The 19880-nt window shown below is 35.2% G+C and overlaps 1 protein-coding gene across 1 annotated transcript; it reads left to right on the forward strand.

Moving 5' to 3' along the window:
- The first annotated feature begins 636 nt into the window (after positions 1–636).
- Positions 637–18579, forward strand: LOC130828117 (transcription initiation factor TFIID subunit 12b). Its single transcript, XM_057693930.1, has 9 exons — positions 637–1694; positions 2493–2681; positions 3500–4105; positions 4582–4656; positions 5110–5188; positions 11178–11242; positions 11694–11729; positions 11848–12002; positions 18160–18579. Exons 1-8 carry the CDS (start codon positions 849–851, stop codon positions 11953–11955), a joined length of 2004 nt encoding a protein of 667 aa, XP_057549913.1. The 5' UTR covers positions 637–848; the 3' UTR covers positions 11956–12002; positions 18160–18579.
- Positions 18580–19880: the final 1301 nt, after the last annotated feature.

The following is a 19880-nucleotide window of genomic DNA, read 5'->3' on the forward strand; positions in this document are numbered from 1 at the left end:
ATAAATAGACTTTGGCCCACTTTTATTACTAAAATCGCAAGGTAAATGAGCTCTTCACTAATCAGAACACTTAACTATTAATATCTCTTTGCTAGAGCTAAACGCTATAGGTTATTTATTTAGATAAGTCAATCCTATTAATTTTAATGAGTTTAAGTTTTAAACCTTTTAGGTCACCTAAAGTCTCACTTTATTTTCATCAGATTAAAAGTGACACTCTGTTTCTATAATCAATTATGAGTTAAAATAAAATTGCCCCAAAACAAAAAACGGGTATTTATTTTCTAATAAAATAAGCTTTTGAAAAAAAATAAGTCCATGAACATTAGTCCCAAATGGCAGCCCACAGAATGAAGAAAAAATAAATTAATTATGTAATCAAGAGAATAAAGTAAGTAGAGAGGGTCAGTGAAGCGAAGATTAGAAAGAACAATATATTAGAATAAGTGTGAATGAACTAAATACCATCTTTATATATTTCCAACGGTTAGAGTTCAATAAATAATGGCTAGTATGACCGATTCTATGAAACTGATTGGATCCAGTAAATCCGCCCCGGGAGCCGAGTGAACCCACCCAATGGGCCGAGTGAACACGCCATATAGTCCTTGACTCCTTGGCCATCACTAAAGAGGGAGTAATACAAATTACAGGTTTCTACTAAATGCAAACCAAAATACGCACTTTCCTACTTTTTTAACCTCATCCTTTCTCTCTCTTGGTTCCAAATTGACAAAGTCACCTGAAATCGAGAAATTTTCCCAAATTGAACGAAACCTAGTATAATCTGGTCTAGAAACACAAAACCTAATTGATCAAATAGCAAATTTAATCAAGATTTTATAATCATGACGGATACCTCAACGTCTTCGCCCAAAACAATTCAATCGCAAAATCTAATGGACTCACAACAAGCTCCTTCAATGTCTATGGCATCTCCGTCAAATCCTCATAATTCTCCTTCTATTGATATACCCAGAATTTCATCTCCGTCCATTCCTCAAATCTCTCAACCTCAACAGCAACAACCTCAACAACAACAGCAGGTTAATTCTAGTATTAATGCTAGTTTGCAGCAACAACAAATTATGCAACAACAACAGTTTCAACAACAGCAGCAAAATATGATGGGTATGAGTGTAGGAGTGGGAATGGGTATGAATGTTTCGGGAATTCCCAATAATTTTCAGTCTCAACAAGGTGTAAATCGATCTGCATCATTATCGAGGATGAATCAGATTCAATTGCAACAACAGCAACAGCAACAACAACAACAACAACAGCAGCAACAACAGCAAATGGCTAACCCACAGCAGCAGCAACAACAGTATGGGATGTTAAGACAACAAGCTGCCTTATATGGAAATATGAATTTTGGTGCGTCTGTATTAAACCAACAATTTAGACAGCAGCAGCAGCAGCAGCAACAGCAGCAACAACAACAGCCATTACAGCAACAGCAACCGCAACCATTACAGCAACAACAGCCACAACAATCGCAACAATTGCAGCAACAACAGCAGCAGCAGGCACAACAACAATTGCAGCAACCTCAGCAGCTGCAACAACAATTGGGTAGTGCAAATTTATCACGATCGACGATGATGGGACAAAGTGCGTCTTTGCCTGGAATGTCTGGCCAAGCAGCAGCAGCTGCTGCTCAATTTAATATCCAGCCACAATTGCTTTCTTCGGTATGATACTTTTTCTTGTCTAATCCATAATAGTTTTAGGAATTGTATCATGATTATAGTAGGTTTGTCATTTTCCCTACAATAAAAACTACGTGGTATATTACTCCCTCCGTTTCATTTTGTTACATGACTATAAATATTGAGATTTGAATTATTTGAAAACTGTGTTAAAAGCAAATGTAGCCATCAAAATGACACCGAAGTACTTTAGAGGAATTCTTTAAAATGAAATGGTTCACATGCAAATGTTTTCCATAATAAGGTTCATGACCTGAATTTGAAGTACATTTAGAGGTGTTGGTATGAGAAGTGGAAAAGAAATTAAAAGGGATTGCTTAAAGGCTGGTAATGGTATTGTTAAGTATTATTTATAATAATATTATTAGTTGGTAATGGTGTTGGCGAGAATGAGTTTGCTTGTTTATTTGTCAATGTTAAATAAAGTAAAGGAATCACTTATAGCAAAGTAATGATACATTACCCACTCAACCCAAACAAAGATTAAGTAATGAATTTGCTTATTTGATTCCATTTCCATCCCTTCAAAAACAAGTTCCAAACACACTCTTAGTGGAGAAAAAGAAATCTATCTGATTAATGTTTATGATATTGATAATATAGAGAGAAATCATAAGTCGTGTTTGAGATATGGTGAATGGTTTCCTGTGTGTATATTAGCTAACAACATTGATATGAAACTATTAGATGAATGTTTTAGTAAGTGAACCGCATGTAAAGTACATGTTCATTAGGTGGACATCATGTTATCTTCAGATTTTCCCCCTTTAAATTTTGCAGCCAAGGCAAAGGGCAAGTATCCTCCAAGGGACACAATTTCCATCAGGGCAATCAATGAATTTGCAAGCATTGCAGATGATGGGTTATAGTTCGATTAGATCAAATGGTCCTCTCAGTTATACACAACGGGTAACTGCAGCTCATTTGAGGCATCAGTTAGCACAACAGGGTTCACTTCCGTCACCTCAGGTATAAACTAACTGAAAATCTCTTTATTTTGTCTAATAGTTTCATTATATCGAAACTTCCTGCTTTACACGGGTGCAGCTTAAGCATGTATTTCTAAAGTGTTCTTCTGTCCTGATGGGAACGATAAAGATTGTTTGAATTGGAACTTCGGAGTACGTTAGAGATATGCATTCCTAATTCTTGCTATAAATAGGAATATGCACTTGTTAGCATTGAATAAAAACTCTCTCGTTATGTTACATAAGCCTGTTACCCTATTTGAGAGTTACCGCGACGTTTAATCCCCTTTATATAAAGGTGCATGAATTTTCACGGTCAGAATGCCGCATTGGCCTTTACGTAACATGTAACACCCGTTATTTCACCGTTATAACGATATTTCACCATTACAACGTTATTTGCCTCCCCGTTTAAATTTCATTAATACCCATTAACTTTAATTATTACGACTTAAAAAATAGTTACTTATAACTTTAGTTGATAAAGAAAATAAATAACTAATAAATAATAAGTTAATTAATTATAGACCAAAAGTACCTCATATAATGCAATTATAATAGCTATAGTCTAATAGGCATATTATTGCATAATAATAGTAGTTCAACAACAAAAGTGAAATTATAAATTCAAAATTCCTCTTATCTGATTTGCTTTTCCAAAAATCACACCACATTGGCTGCGATTTGCGTTGTTACTTCATTATAGCCGTTTTCTGCTTGTAATTGTTTTAAGCTTTTAACCTTTAGTACGTGTGCTTGTATCTTTTTTGTATTTGATTAGTTTGATGATTCTAATGGTCGTCACCTACCTAATTCCAGAAAATTCAGGGTCAGAGTCTGTCACGGGCGTCATCATTGGCATTTATGAACTCTCAGTTGTCTGGCTTATCTCAAAATGGACAGCCATCTATCCAGAACACTTTGTCCCAGCAACAATGGTTAAAGCAAATACCTGCTGTCTCTGGCCCTGGCTCACCATCATTACGTCAGTCTCAAAACCAAAGGCAGGGTATCCAACCACAGATAAGTCAATCTCCTCAGTTGTCACAAAACACGTCCTTGAATCCCCAACAATTGTCCCAATTGGTCCAACAACAACCATCATTGGGGCATCCTCAGGTGCAGCAACAACCATCTCATCAAATGCGGCAGCTGCAACAATCACCATCTGTACAGCAACAGCAGCAACAACAACAACAGCATCAGCCACAAGTCATGCAGCAACTGCCGTCAATGAATCAGCTTCAGCAGCAGCTGTCTCCAAGGACTCAGGGACCAGCAGGCCAAAAGACAATAAGCTTAACAGGATCACAGCCGGATGCTACTGTGTCTGGGGCAACTACTCCAGGGGGAAGTTCTAGTCAAGGAACAGAAGCAACAAATCAACTGCTAGGAAAGAGGAAAATACAAGATTTGGTTTCCCAGGTACTTGATAGTTGTTTGCCTTATCGTTTTTGTAACATTAAATGTATTTTTCATTTGGTGGATTTATGGGGAAATTGGACATTGCAATTCCTTTTATTTTAATTTTCCATACCTGTGTCAAAAGTGGAAAACTGTTACACGTGTCATCATTTTTTAATTAGCCAAATTTTAACGCTCATGTGTTGATGAATGGTTAATAGCTACCATGCAAAACTGCCTTGAGTATGTCATAGCTGTTTGGATTGATTAGTTGTTTGTTAAAGTTTACAAGGTTGATAGGTTTCTTTAATTATGAAGTATTATTCATCAAGGATAATCTTGAATGTATCTTATCAGCCTCTTTCAATTGCGCGTTCCACTTTTGTGGTATTGGTTATGTCTACCTTATTTCCAGCTTGAATTAGATCAAAATTGTGAACAAACTACTTTTTGCTCCTTGGCTATCTGGTTCTTATGTTTGGATACTTCATTCGCAGATGGATGTTCATGGAAAGTTTGAACCTGAAGTTGAAGATCTTTTGCTAGAAATTGCCGATGACTTCATTGATACTGTGAGTTTTTTTATCTTTAAAGTTTCTTGAGAGTAATGAGGAGCTGCTAAGTCTTTTGATATTGGACAAGAGACCTCTATGGCTTTATTCATGGTGTTGTGATAATATGCCATGGTTGCATAGGTGTAACCTCTTGTAGTTTTGTTATGATTGTTGTTGACTTGATGTGTTTTTTCATTTCGTGTTCCACATATATGGTCATCTAAATTATTTCTACAAACTGTTATTAATGGTGCATTTCAACTCAGTAAATATTCATGGAGCTCCTTAAAACCAAAAGGCATTTTGTATCTATGTATTTATAGTGTTTTCTTCTTGTTTGTTACTATGATGGCTTTTATCTATTATGTTAACATTTTGTTTTCCTTATCATGGTTCCTTTCTTATAGAGCTCCCTACATGACAAAGAGCAATTGCGCCTCATTTTTTCTTCACTATTGTTGTGTTTTGCAGGTTACTACATTTGCATGTAATTTGGCAAAACATCGAAAATCATCAACATTAGAATCCAAGGATGTGTTGCTACACTTAGGTTGCATTCTATTCCTTTTTAAACTTCCTCAACAAAACATTTTCTTTTAGAGATAAATTTGAGTTGTATATGCTAATTGTTTAGTTTTTAAGCTATCATGATGGTTTATTGAGTCATGCGCACTTATATTTATGTGAAAGCAGCTAATGATGTTTTCTAGGAAGCATTAGTCAGAAACAACCTCTTTGTTATCACTTGCAAGGGTAAGGTTGTAATACCCCCAAACCCTTTCTAGTTGGGGTCACCTAAATGGTGTTGAGGTAATGGAATGTTATACATCATAGTGCAAAAACAAGGCCGCATCGCATGGTCGTGTTATAATGATTATCAAAAACAAAAAGAACCAAAGTAAAAAACACATGATTTTGGGCGTTTTGTAGGGATATCTCAAACTTTCGGTCGAAATTTGGCGTTATGATAACACATTACTCCCATCATCAGATTTCCAATTGTTACCGCGATCACAATCACTACCGCATTTTTGTGTCTATGGATTTTACGTAATGCACCTTAACTGGGTGTATTTCAGAGATTTCCAAGTTTGTAGTTTGCGTGGATAATAAGTCATAAAATGGAAAAATTAGTATAAATAGGAAGAAGAGAAACTAACAAATTATTGAGAAATTATGCCTTTTTGTTAGTGAGTTTTATACGCATTTTGGAAGATTTCAACTTCTTGAATTGCTTGAAAACTACTTTTATGTGTAATCTTTTTAGGTTACAATTAATATCAATATACATTTGCATTTTATTCTCCATTTTACAAAAGTACATAACATTTTCATTTTTATGTTCTACCATTGCTATTCTAAATAACTAAACTAGCGCAAATCCTTGTCAAAACATTAGTCATGGAGTTTCTAGTCTATGACACGCTCCTTCTGATTGCTTTCAAGTTTGTGGTTTACTTGGAAATCCTTGCAAATCCTTGAAAACTTTAATTTGCTGTTACTTTTCATGCTTGTCATTGCCTCTTGTGTGTTGAAATTATGTTGTGTAGTTTTCTCATTGTGGATGCTATGAATTAAAGGGATAATTCTTGGAGTTTAAGGATATTTTTCGCATAGCAAAGGACAAAGGATAAACCAAGTTGTTCTTTACACCAAGTTCCAAACATAATGGTGTTTTAGAGCCACTTTGTTATAGGCAAAATGGTATAGTATCTCAAAAGACTAGTCTATTGGGTGAAGGAGCTTATTTGATCTGGAAACCCCTCATTAGTTTCCCATATAACCAATATGGGACAAGTCCTATAATTTGCAATGGGATTAAATTCGTAGCATTCGACCTCCAATAAATCCAAACTTACTCGTTGGTGCTTTGCCAGATTCATGTTTTTCGCTACTTCATGGGCCTCTACTCCATAGGTGCTGTCACACCATTTTTATGTACAGAAAATGAGTGCTTAACCTAAAATTAGTCTGCTTTGGATGTTTGAAACGAACAAGTCAAATATTCAAAAAACTTAGACTTGCCTTTGTCTTCCGTACCATACATTGTCCATGCCATTGAGTAAAAACAAGGCCGCATCGCATCGCATCGGCCGCGCTGTAAAGGTTTTCAAAATAAACGAATCGATATTTCCCACGTTGTAAAGGTGTAAAAAAACCGTGTTTTAGGCCACATTAAGGTATCTTATAGTTTCGACTGATTTTTAGGCAATATGATGACCGCATCACTCCCGTTCCCGCATTAGCGTTCCATTACCGTGATCGCGACCTTTACCGCATTTTTACACTCTAGTCCATGCAAATAGCCCTTAGCTAAGGTCATTTGTATTCTTAGAAACTTTGGGACTTCGTTCTCTAGGTGAATTGCATCGGAATTCAAAAACCAAGTAGCTATTCTATCTTATTTCTTTCCTAAACACCAAAACACTCGGACAAACCCTTGCCTGCATCATCATAGTCGAATCCATAACATATCTCCCCGACGTTCATAGTTAATGTAACTTAATCAAACACAAGTCAACTATTCTATATCAGATCCTTAAACAACACGCGCCTTTGTCATTTCTTCTATAACAGATCCTTAAACAACATGCGCCTTTGTCATCTCTCTCAAACAATCAAACCCTACGTCTAATCGCTTACCACATATATCTTAAATCTAGGATCCTCAAGCACCTTCTCAAGCCCTAATCCTTTTAACCTTAATGTCTACTCTTTGTTTTAAGGGTTATTACCCAACTTCTAACGCCCGATGCTACATCATCATAGTATTTGATCCTATGTTTAATCTAGGTTAAATTCATTCCAACACCACAAAAACCTAACCATAAACCCACCTTCAACAATGGATGTTATGAGACAAATCATATTTACTCAGAGAGTTTTAAGTAGCGTAGCAAGTCATGGAGTCAACAACATTGAGAAAATCTCTTCATACTTGTTTCATTGTTTGGGGATAGGTGTTCCGTGATTGTAAATAAAGGAAGTTGTGCATAGGTCGCTTCTCAAACTATGGTGAAGAAATTGGTGCGCTAACATGGTGTACCTTGATCAATGATTAGTGACCGTGGCTCTAAGTTCTTTAGCCATTTTTGTTTTAACTATGCAGAAGAAGATGAGTTCAAAACTGAAATTCGTTACTTCTAGATCCTCAAAATGACGGCTAAGCTGACGTCATCAACCAAACCCTAGGACCTTGTCGAGGGCTTTGATCTCAAAAATCTCAAAACAATGGGAGAACCTCCTTCCTTATTACGAGTTTTCTTATAAATGAGTTCCTCACAAAGCCACCAAATTGAGTCTTTTTGCAATTATCTATGGCTGCAGCCCCAACACTCTAATGGACTTTTGCGGCGTACACCAAGTCCAATGAAGAAGTAGATGCCCGCATAACTGAGATCAAATGGTTACACGAACATGTTTGACCAAATATTGCAAAATATGAATGAAAAGGTAAAGGAGAAGCGATCATAATTAAAAATAGATGTGCAATTGAGAAGGTGACCTAGTCTATGTTTATTTGCAAAAAGAACAATCCCCTTCAAGAGGTGTTATAATTTGAGTCCTTGGTCTAATTGTCCTTTCAAAGTTCTTGAAAAGGGGAACAATTATTCTAAAAAGTGTTTATGGAGTTTTAGCAACCTTGACGATGAGCTTCAAAATTTGAGGACAACCTCTTTTTAAGAAGGGAGAATGATAACCGGCCAATCAATGTTGTGTATTAGTTCAATGTTAGGCATCTTGATCTTTTCCTTTCAATATTTTAGAATTTTTTAGAGCTTCTTTGTTTTATCAAAAGTTGTGAATAAGTTGTAAATGAGTGTTGGACTAGCCTCACACATGTCTAAGCTTTACATGTCCAAGAAGTTCAATTTGAAGGCTTAAAGAATCCTTCAAAGGGATGCCTAAAAAACTAAGAGAATATCTCGACTCTTGAAGAAGATCAATTTAAACTAGTCAAGAAGTTCAAAGAATGAAGTAAGATTTAGTTGGATGCAAGAAGATGCTAAGTTTAAGAAGGTTTAAAGTGTTAGCATTTGAATCAATATGTTTCCATCTCGTTTAAATAAGTCCAAGGGAATTCATTTAGGAGCTCGGTGACTCGGTCTAAGTAGTTTTCAATACTGTTTTATTTCTTTTTGTTATTATTGTCTTAAAGCTCAATTAGCTGTATTATATAAGTCCACTTTGGACATATGAAATGAATAAGTCGAACATACTACTTTGAGCCTTTAGTCTTTGCCTTTGTCTTTCCTTTTACTCTTTCGGGATTTAGAGTAGACCTTAAGTCGTCCATGCTGATAGCCACTAACTAGGATTATTGTGTTCTTGGAAACCATGAGACTTAGTTATTCGTGGTGAACTTTTTGTATCCAATTTCAAAAGCCAAGTCATGTAACTTTTCTATCTTCTTCTTTCTTCTTATACACTTGACCACTCTAACACAAACCCAACCTACATCATAGCTGAATCCACAATCTGTCTCCAAAACATTCAAAGTCTGTGGAACTTAACCAAACACAAGCAAACTCTTCTTTTTCAAACCCTTGAACTCACGCCTACGTTTTCTTTCTCAATCCTTCAAAAAACGGCTATCTCATCAATTTCAAACCCTTCAAAAATATCTCAAACCTTCAAACATTCTTTCAGACCCAAATCCCTCTTAGCCTTGATGTGTGTTCTTCGTTCTAAGAGTGTATTACCCGATTTGTATCCCCGGTACTACATCATTGTAACCCCAATTTTTAATGCTCATTTAAGCTGGAATTACTCCCTTGTTTTAAGCTTATGTAACAACTCTTTAAAAGAGGAAAGGGCTGATTTTTCTCATGAAATAAACCAACCCCGAAAGAATGTTAGGATGCTTATTAGAAGCTTATTGTCTTTTCCCATTTTAAGTAATAAAACTCCCCTTTAAAACGCCAAAGTGACTTGTATATGGCTGTCCATATGAGGAATTTAAGCTTCTCTGTTTCCTTCTCTTTCAAATCCTTCATTTAAAGTTGTAACTCCTCTTGTGAATGATGCTTCTTTTCAAGAGCTTGGACAATTTTTTTTTTCTTGCTGGTATTTGGATGTTCCCCATGTGGAGGACCAAGGAGGCTTTGATGCTTTCTTCTTCTAATCTTTGGATAGGTTAACTTGTTCATCATCTCAAACTTTTCCATAACATGAGAACATCTTATATGCTACTTTAGTATCTTTAGGATTCACCATTTGAACTTCGAACTTACTATGGACATTGCTTGACTCTTGCACTTGTTGATTGAACACGTGTTGCCCTTCCTACCCTTATGTACCATTTGAAGGGTTCTTGGACTAATACCCCTATGGAATGTCCGTTCCACAGGAAAGCTCTAAGCACATATGGGATTCCACATCAATGCTAGTTAGGGTGATAGTTTGATCTAATTGCTGAAAATTAGTTCAAGATTTTCCTTTTTATTTTATGGGTCCCATCTATCTTTTCCCCTCTTCATGTAGCACCTTCAACTATTCTCTCTAGCTCTTTTCTCTGCAGATGGATTTAAGGGGTGAAAAAGGGTTTATTATCTATAAATCTGATAATCAAATATTTGAATAGTTTGAATATCTAGAACTGTTTGGGTTGTGAGCACCAGATATTTGATATCCAAAGCTCTGCCAATCAACACACTGAATTTTAAAATTTTTTTCTCATAGAAAAAGTAAAGCTGATTGTTTCACCTGATTCATGGTATCTATATTTGATTTTGGATTTTTCTGGACATCATATATCGATTTTTATAAAAAACCCTGCCTTTTCTGATCAGGTATCCAACAAATTGGATCATAGTTTTAAACTGTTTTTGAGTTTCTGCATGGTTTTGCTCTTTCCTACAAGGCTTCATTACTATTTGTGCCATCTTGGTATCTTACTACTAAAAAAGAACGGGACTGCAAGAGTACTTAAACATTATATGCTTGAAAGAAAAGGGGAATAATTGTGAAATTAAATTCATGTTTTCTCTTCTACCTTCCGAGTAATATCATCTGTCTATTCTTCCCCCTTCCCCCTGTGTTAGTCTCCGTATTGATGTTAACAAGGATGGTGGTGGGTACCTATGTAACCATAAGATCTTGGTCCTGGTTATCTTCATTGAATCATAAGTTCTACTGCATTTGCACTTCTCAGCCTTTTGAGGAAGTTTTTAACATTTTGAGGAAGTATATAATGTTTAGCTAGTAGTTGATTTACTGGGGATTTTGTGGCTAAATAGTAATAGTCTCATATTCTATTTGGTTTATTTATTTCTACAATCATTACACCTCTTCAATTATGTAATATTGAGTTGCTGATTGTGAATTGAGATGAAACGTGGATAATAAACTGCCTTCTTACTTCTTAGGACCTCACAGTGGATGAAATGTGAAATTATGCTTACATTCTATCATGTAAATTGTTTATCCCTTGATGATGAGATTTTTTCTTATTAAATATATGAACCGTACATATGGTGACCTGCTACAGATTTTAAATAAAAGCTGATGTCATTCTAATGTTAGAATCTACATTACAGAAAAAAATTGGCACCTGACACTTCCAGGGTACTCGAGTGAAGATCGGAAAAGCAACTTCGACAATGTAAGATTTTCTATTGTCTAATTTGTAGGTTTAAGTAAACGTGCCTACATTTATTTTGTTTAACACTTTGCACTGTAAAGTCTATGCATGGATTATGAACCTTGTGTAATAATAAGTAATTTTTAGTGGGCGTGCATGAATTTTACTGTAAAGTTCTTGCATGCATGATGAACCTTGTGAAATACTCCAAGTAATTTTAGTGACTTTTAAGGCTTGCATGGTTTTTCACTTGTGTACAAGAGGGAGAAAGAGCTCACTTGGAGGGAGACTTTGTGTTTTTTGTGAGTTAAAAAAAACATTCTCTGCAACTCAATTCAATTTAGAGGTGAAGAAGAGATACGGTTCAATCAATCCTTGAAAAATCTATCATTAATGTTGTGTTATTATCATTGTCATCACTCAGATAAAATTTTTAAGATTATTCTAACATGATGGTATCTGGTGGTTGCAGCCTTCAAGTGAAGTTCATAGAAAGCGACTTGATATGGTATTTATCAGTTAAAAACATTGATGTGTTATATATGAATTCGAAATATTTATGCCAGTGTTTTCTATATATGGTATCTTAAATCTAAAATCATCTCGTGCGCAAAATTATATGCCAGATACATGCTCTGATGGAGTCATCACACTCAGACTTTGCCTCCCCTAGTTCAGAGCAACTTGTTGCACAGTCAACTTCACTTATGCCTCAGCATATGACAAGGTTTTGATAGCACTCCCTCTGCCGTTTCAGCTTCAAATGGGTGTATGTTTTTTGGTAAGTATCCTGCCTTCTTTATCATAGTCGAACTTTGTAGAACTCTGTTTTACACCCAGCCCTTGCCTTTGCTCTTTTAGTACAAATTATCAGAACAGAGTACAAGATAGTAAGAACAGAAAGTAATTCAGAAAGAAAGAAAGAAAAAATAAAGACAATATAGATGCAGATTTTGAGCGCTGCAGCTCCTCTCACTTGTTTATAAATATTCCTTGACAACTTTATTTACATTCTATTGTTTATATAGTACCCCAAGCCTAATATCCTCATAACAGAAGCATATTACAAATAGAACTTTATAACCACTTCTTAACTATCTGCCAGCTGTCAAGTCTGACTTTTCCCCCTTCCCTTTCTTATTACGTCTTTGATAAGTCTTCAATATTGGCTCCTCTGTCCTGTGTGTGACAAATTCATATTAGTGAGGTTTTTAAATCTTGATACAGATCGGAACTACATAGGAAATTCTACGAAAAAGATAGGAAAGAAACACGAGAAACAAAGATAGTATCGCTGATTAAACTAGCAAACCTCTATTTCATTCATGAATGACTATGCCTTATTACATCATATATTAATAGTTACCAAGCCTAACAAATTGATGACAAATGGGATACTATTGGCTCATTCCATTACACAGTATTCCTTTTCTAGAATTCTCTGGCATCTTTCTTATAACAGAATTCATATTAGATGCTGCTCACATGCCCACATTTTCATGCATGATAAATACAATATTGGCTGGTTAAAGTTTCACCTTGTCCTCAAGGTGGGTTGAGTCAATGTAGACAAAAGGTGGCACAATGTGGATTGACTTTGCACCATTCTCCTTAGTGTTGGCTCAAGTAGAATGTGATTCAAGCTGGAGGAAATTAATAGCAAAATGAGGTAAATAAGATTGTATTATTTGTGTAGCAAGAAAGAGAATGGATGGTAGTGTTGAATTTGTTTGAGTTGGATTGATTAATTTAAGATGAATTACTTTTGGAAAAATGTAAAAGAATGGGCTAAGGGAACCAATAAGTACCAATTTTGACCACCAATAAGGGGAGTTTATGGATGATGAGTACCCCAAATTGACATGGGCTGATGTTTTTATTTGTTGGTTTTTTGAAATGCGCCAAAATTTTAACTTAGATGGGTTAGGTGGGTCAGGAATACTATAAATTTTACACATAACAATAAGGTTGTTGAATTCTTCTTTCCAGACATAAATAGTGGGGTCATGGCTTGCGTTATCAGTTACGTCACTGCCTCACTGATGTGGCCTTTCCAAATCGTCTCTTATTTCTATGATCTTCCACCCGGTGTGCTCTTCTTTTTTTATAGTCATAATAAGTGCTCACAATTGAAAACTTCAATCAACTCGTTTTTCTTTCCAAACGCCTTCTGATTTTCTCATTCTCAAAATGAGTGGGCAACCAAAACAAACCCTAATTGCTCATTCACTTTAGCAGCTTCCAGAGAATACGTTTTTCCTCTTCCATCTCTCAACAAGAACTCCACCACATACACATTTCCTAGTGTCAAGCAAGTCTTGAAAACGTCACCCCCATCAGTGCCAACTCTTTTTTTGGCACCTCTTCCAAATTTCTCTCTCTCTCTCCAAACGTTTCACCTATATTGAGAAAACACCATGTTTTACATCTCCTCCAAGACTCATTGTTCGAGTTGATGGGCCCAAGCTCCATCCGAAGCTTGCTCTAGAGTCCTGATATATTCCTACAAGTACACACCTCCATTAATTCCAGTGACCTTGATTTTACCAAGTTCAGTTTTCTTCTTGACTTTCTTTTTCCCTTTCAATCTACCTCTTTATCTCCATTTATCTTGGTATGAGGATGGTATGGGTTATCTTCTCCTCTATCTTGATATCATCTTCTTGGGTTCTCTTGGTGTACGTTGTAACTTGTTCCTTTTGTTCCTCTGCTTAGCTAATGTTCTTTTGTGGGGTTTGGATATTCCTTGGATATTGAGTTTTTGTTTGAATGGACAAATAGAAATTCGTGGTATGTTCTTAACAGTATATGAAAATGGGATAGATGAATGATATTTGTGGTATGTTCATCTCAGACAAGCGAGAAGGTGGTGCAAATTGGTGGGGGAAATAGATGGGTTTTTGGATTTCAGTGGGTGAGGTTATTGTTGGTTGTGATTGGGAATTTGAAGAGTAGATTATTTGGGTTGTTTAAGGTGGTGATAAGGTTTGTATGAGTTTGGAAAGTTGGGTTTTGGTGTTGTTTGGTTGGGTTCTTTGAGGAAACTGATAGGTGAATAGAGTGATTAAGTTTTGCTGTGATGATCCCTAGGATTTGGGTTGAAACGAGGCTCTTGGATCTTCCATGGATCCACTCCTCTAGGAGTCAAGTGGTTTTAATTGCCCTTCCATCAACAAATCTAATGATCTCATCAGAACCTCTATTTTTTATCCATCTGCTCAAATGATTGGATTGCAGTCTTAAACCCAATATGAAATTGAAAAGGAGGCAAACTCTTAGCTGCGGTGCCCATGGAATGTAAATGCTCTGATACCTAAAAATTAGATAGGAAAGCAAAACAAGGTATTTTAGCAGATTTCGAGTACTACCTTCTACAGATAAAACTCTATTTCATTCATAGATGATTATGCCTTATCACATCATATCTTTATATTACCAAGTGTAACACAGGGGATACTATTGGCATATTTGGCTAGACATTCCTTTTCTAGAATTTTGTGGCATCTTCTTTATTATTGAATTCATATTAGATGCTGCTCACACGCTCTCATTTTCATGCATGACAGATTCCCCTCTACATTAGCTGATTATTAACTGAAATCTTCACTAACTAGGCCTAGGGAAGTACGTGCTCTCTATTTAGACGATATGCTTCTTTAATCTAATCAAATCTCATAAAACATTGACCAAATACGTATTTTTTTATACTCACAACTTAAATTAGTAATTGCAATGCTACTAGCGGACTTGAATAGCTAAGAATGGCAGTTAAACACTTAGTCCTACCTTTTGATCAAACAAACCAAGTGAACCAAGCAGTTTCTAAGCACAAATAATACCATGTGCTCATTTAGTAGTCTTTGTGCTACTAGACATAGAAAATTAAACCATGGACCAATCTAGGCCATCGCCAGCCATATAGTTTGAACATAGGAACAAAACACTTAGTTGCAAATCGTGAAGTTGGAAAGACGACATAAGAAAGCGCGAGAGGCAAAAGGACTTGTGTGTCTCTATCATATGACTTTGATTGGCCTTTTTAATAACAATTTTCCCTCTTGTTGCCTTTTTCTCAAAATCTTTTTATAGCTTTGATGTGTGCTTACTATGCTTCTAGTTTGTATTATTTATTTCTCTCTTTATATTTCTTTTACAAATAGAAAATTTCTTTTATTTATATACATTTTTATTTTAATTACTTCTTTACTTTGTCTTTATGTTGCATTTAGAAAGTTGTTGGTTTTTATTTTATTTTAGTTTTTTTGTATATGTCATTTTTTCTTCCACACGCTTGTATTATAAAATTGCAAGTTTTATGCAGTCAAGTTTTGTGTTCGTAAGGTGCACAACTTTTTTTGAGAAATAATTAAGACAAAAGATTGGATAATTAGCTCAGTTTATACTTTAAAAGTATAATGAAACCTTTTTCATTAGTTTAGTTGTTAGAGGGTGGTTGGTTGGATGGGTCCTGAATGGGATTAGTTTAGATAAATTGGATTTCAAATATATCAGCTATAACATTATTTTACACGATTTTAAAATATTTTTTAGCTTTATAACAACATTCCATTAGCCCAATAACATTAAAACAAAGAGGTTGTTTCTGAGTTTTAGGAAAAACTAGCATTGATATAAGGATATTTTTAGGATTTTATCATATTTAGTTGCAGCCCACCCAATTAAAAAAAACTTGCGGATGTGTCACTGCACCTTAACAATTTGTTATCCTCGTCTTTTAGACGTTCAAAATAACTTGAATTATTCTCGAGTCACATTGCAATGTTAGTGAGATGTAGATGTACTAATTGATAAGACACCACGAGAAACATTTTTAATTGAATGTAGGAGAAAGTTAGTAAGGCACGATTTCAAACTTCTTGATAAGACACCCACAGAAAGAGTTAAAGGCTCCTACAATCACAAGCCTACACGTCACTATGAATTAAGCAAAGGAGCTTTCTGACTTTAGCTTCTCAATTCAAGAAAACAAACTAGACAAAGGTTTAAGTAAATTGTTTGATTTTTATAAAACTTAAACTAGTTTTTCAAGCTGTTTGTTTTTGGAAATTCAAGTTGTATTATAATAAAATCATTTATTAATTATAGATACATAGTTTGGCTCATTTATTATTTATAGCCGCAAAGTTCATTTTTTACGAGTTATAGCCACTATAAATTGAAAAGAGCATCTATTGTTACCATGTCACCAGAATCCAATGACCATACTTTTTATGACCATTGACTCAACTTAATTACCTTTGACCTTACCCAAGTTACCCAAACCTATGTTACCTGAAATGCGGGACGGATGACCGATCTTCAATTTGGAACGTTCGGCCCGGCGGAACACACCCAAAACAATGTGCTCGCGATTTGGTTCGTTAACATCAACGTTCCTTATTATATCTGCTCTATTCATCAATATAAGGAAAAAAAAAAATAAAACAGCCCTATCTACAATGTGAGTAGAGAACAAGGATGTGAAGAGAGGAGTGCATACATATGAAGAAGGGGAAGCAGAAAACCATCCCTAACTTGTATCGATGCAAAGAGAAGAGAGAGAAATTAGGTCTTGTGGCTGCTAGAGTAACCGTACCTCGTACCCCGTACCCGGTCCCATGTTCCGAACCGTATTGCATTTCACGTAACATAGACCCAAACTGCCCCTCACCTTATCTCCCTCTTCTCTTTTCATCTTTGCTTCTTTGCTGCTGTTAATACCTCATTTCCTCTTCGGTCATCAATCTATTGCTCTTAATTGATTGCTTTTCTTCAATCTGCCAGCATTTTCTTTTGAAAAAAACTTTTTAGATAAACTTACCCATTACTTCTCCTTAATCCCATATCTTCCACTCAATTTTACTTTCTTTGTTCTATTATTAGAAAAAATTAATTTTTGACTAGTTTTGATTTTGAGTGTCAAAAGTAAAAATCAAATAAAAAAAGTGGAGACCTTTTTCTTTTTTGATTGAGATTGATATTGATATGGGCAGTGTTTAAATTGCAAATTTATTTTTGGATACTTGAGAAAATGATTGCATTTTTTGTTCAAATGCTTAAATTTAAGATGGAGATTTCCGAGAAAAAGAGCACCAGTGTGTATGATCCAAACAAACTGCATTTCAAGAGGGAACTGACCCAAATTCGAAAAGTAGCACGAGTACTGCTGATTCTGGTATCACTGCATTTGATGAGGGAACTGACCCAAATCCACTTCTTTCATCAAAGTTTCCTCCATTTTTAGCTTGAATCGATTTCTTAATTGCTCCAAAAATCCCATTTTGGAGTAAAAGAGAAAAGGAAGAACTGATTTCTGATGCACGTTGTTGCTTGCTTAATTGATTTTGTCAAGATGTTTTTTAGCGAATTATACTCTTAGTGCTTCTGCCTCACTTATGAAGTTCTAATTGTTAATTGATGAGAAGATGCTTAATAATGGTTGGATAATTTGACCAACTTCATACAAATACTATTCATTTTCTTCACAATTTCGATTTTTACCTGGGTTCATCAATAATGGTAGAGTATGTCCATAATTCACCACCGTTACGAGAATTAAAAGCAAACCTGAAACTTGAAATGTTGAGCCACAAAAAATTAATGGTGGAAGAATGATGAAGAGAGGTGTGGGGTAGTTTGGGTAACTTGGGTAACGTCAAAGGAAATAAAGTTGAGTCAACGATCTGGCCATTGGATTCCGATGACATGGTTATGGTAGATGCACTTTTCGATTTATAACGGCTATAACTCATAAAAAATTAAGTTTACGACTATAAATATTAAGTGAGCTAACTATGTTATCGTTGTTGAAAATGCTATTGTTGTTGAAATGCGCTCTGAACCGTTTGATTATGTATGAGTTATCTTTTCCCTCGTGAATCACAAAGGCAAAATTTCATTCATTTTGTATATTGTTCTCATCTCGGCTCTCCTTGTAGGTTGGAAAAATTGTGAGGTGACTGCTCTGTGCAGCTTGGCAATTCTCAGTCAATGGAAAACAGTAGGATTTGCCGTATAGGATACTGACTAACTGATCGTTGTTTCGAGACATGCAAGGAGTTATTATATATGATTAGCCTGTGCATAGTATTGTGCTAGATGCACAAGATGATGATGTGCTGAATATTGTTTCAAACATTTGTTCTTTTATTTGAGCTTTCGTATTATACTTAGTTAAATACAGTTCTGTTTTTCATTTGGGAGTGAAGGTTGAATTTTATGAACTGTATAATATCATTTTTTTCCTCCATTATACGCCATTTTGATAGTGATTTGGTAGTTTTATCTAGCTTTAGTTTGTATACTTTTGTTCATATTTATAACTTGGAATTTGGAACCTTTATGTGGTTCTCTTTTAATAATGTCAATTTTGTATATTTTGAAAAATTCAACCTTTACTCTCGATTTTCTTTTGAAGGAATTTTCTGTTTTTGTCAAAAGTAGCCAATTTTCTTTTAAAAAAAGAAATTAAATGTGTCATTTATGATTTGTTAACCATTTTTATAGAGAGCTATAAAATAGAAAAATAAAAAAAATAAAAAAAATAAAACCACACTCCTTACCCTCTCCACGCTTCGCCTTTCGGCCTCCACCTTGACCCCCACTAGGCCCCCACATCCCTCTTTGAGATCGGAGAACAATTGCGAACCTGATTGTTGTTGATCCGTGTCGACACCTCAGCCTTGAATGCCTCAACCTTGGCTTTTTAAGGGTGGGTGGTGGTTAAAATTGGATCTGGGTGGTGTTGCGATTTTAAGGATTGGTGTATTAATAATTGTCGTTGAGTTTAAGGGAGGAGGTGGGTTGCGTGTTTATTGCTCCATTTTTTGGTGTGGTCTTCAACGGTGTTAAGGAGGGAGTAGGTGAGTTCTAAGGGAGAAACCCCGAGTTGTGGGGGCAAGGGTGGGTGGTGTCGTTTGCAAGGAAGGGTGGCACTAGGGTGAGGAGGGAGGGGGTGACGCTAGGGTGTGGGGAGGGTATTTGTTTTTTTTTTTTATTCTTAAAATACTAATAAAATAAATAAAAAATTACAACTTATCATTTAACAAATCATTTAGACATTTAAAGAAAATATAGGATAAAGGTTAGATTTAAAAAATAAAAAGGTGAAATTTTAAAAAAATAATAGGCCAAAAGTAAATTTTTAAAATAAAATTTCCTAAAACTTCAAAGTGTCGTGAAAGAAGAAACAAATGATGTCATATACTTCGTATTACCACAATAAATTCTTAACAGAGTCAGCTCTAAAGGTGGCTAAAAGAGTCATTGCTCACGGTCTAAAAATTAGTAATTACGGTAAGAAGAAAATCTAATAGTAAATGGGAATGAAATTTGGATCAATAGTAAAATGTCCAGAATCAATTTTGTCTTGATTGGATCATATATCCTTTTTTTAAATAAGACTTGAGTTCGATTCTTATTACTCCTCGCCTTAACCTTCCCTTTTACTTGCCTCTACTTACCCTTTATTCAAAAAATATGTATTCTACATGCCGCTTTTCAAGCTTAACGAAATATTTCAATATACATAAATTAACTAAAATTATAATGAGTCATGGACTCATGGTTAAATAATATAACATGAAACTAAAAAATTGAAAAATTAAAAGTTAATTGAAATGAAAATTCTGAATACATAACATTATATTATATTTAAGTT

The sequence above is a fragment of the Amaranthus tricolor genome, chromosome 12 (assembly GCF_026212465.1).
Source record: "Amaranthus tricolor cultivar Red isolate AtriRed21 chromosome 12, ASM2621246v1, whole genome shotgun sequence".
In the NCBI taxonomy this organism is placed as follows: domain Eukaryota; kingdom Viridiplantae; phylum Streptophyta; class Magnoliopsida; order Caryophyllales; family Amaranthaceae; genus Amaranthus; species Amaranthus tricolor.

Coding starts and splice junctions, on each gene's coding strand:
- LOC130828117 (XM_057693930.1), top strand. CDS start 849: ATGACGGATACCTCAACGTCTTCGCCCAAAACAATTCAATCGCAAAAT. Junction 1,695..2,492: donor AGCCACAATTGCTTTCTTCG/GTATGATACTTT, acceptor TAAATTTTGCAG/CCAAGGCAAAGGGCAAGTAT. Junction 2,682..3,499: donor GTTCACTTCCGTCACCTCAG/GTATAAACTAAC, acceptor ACCTAATTCCAG/AAAATTCAGGGTCAGAGTCT.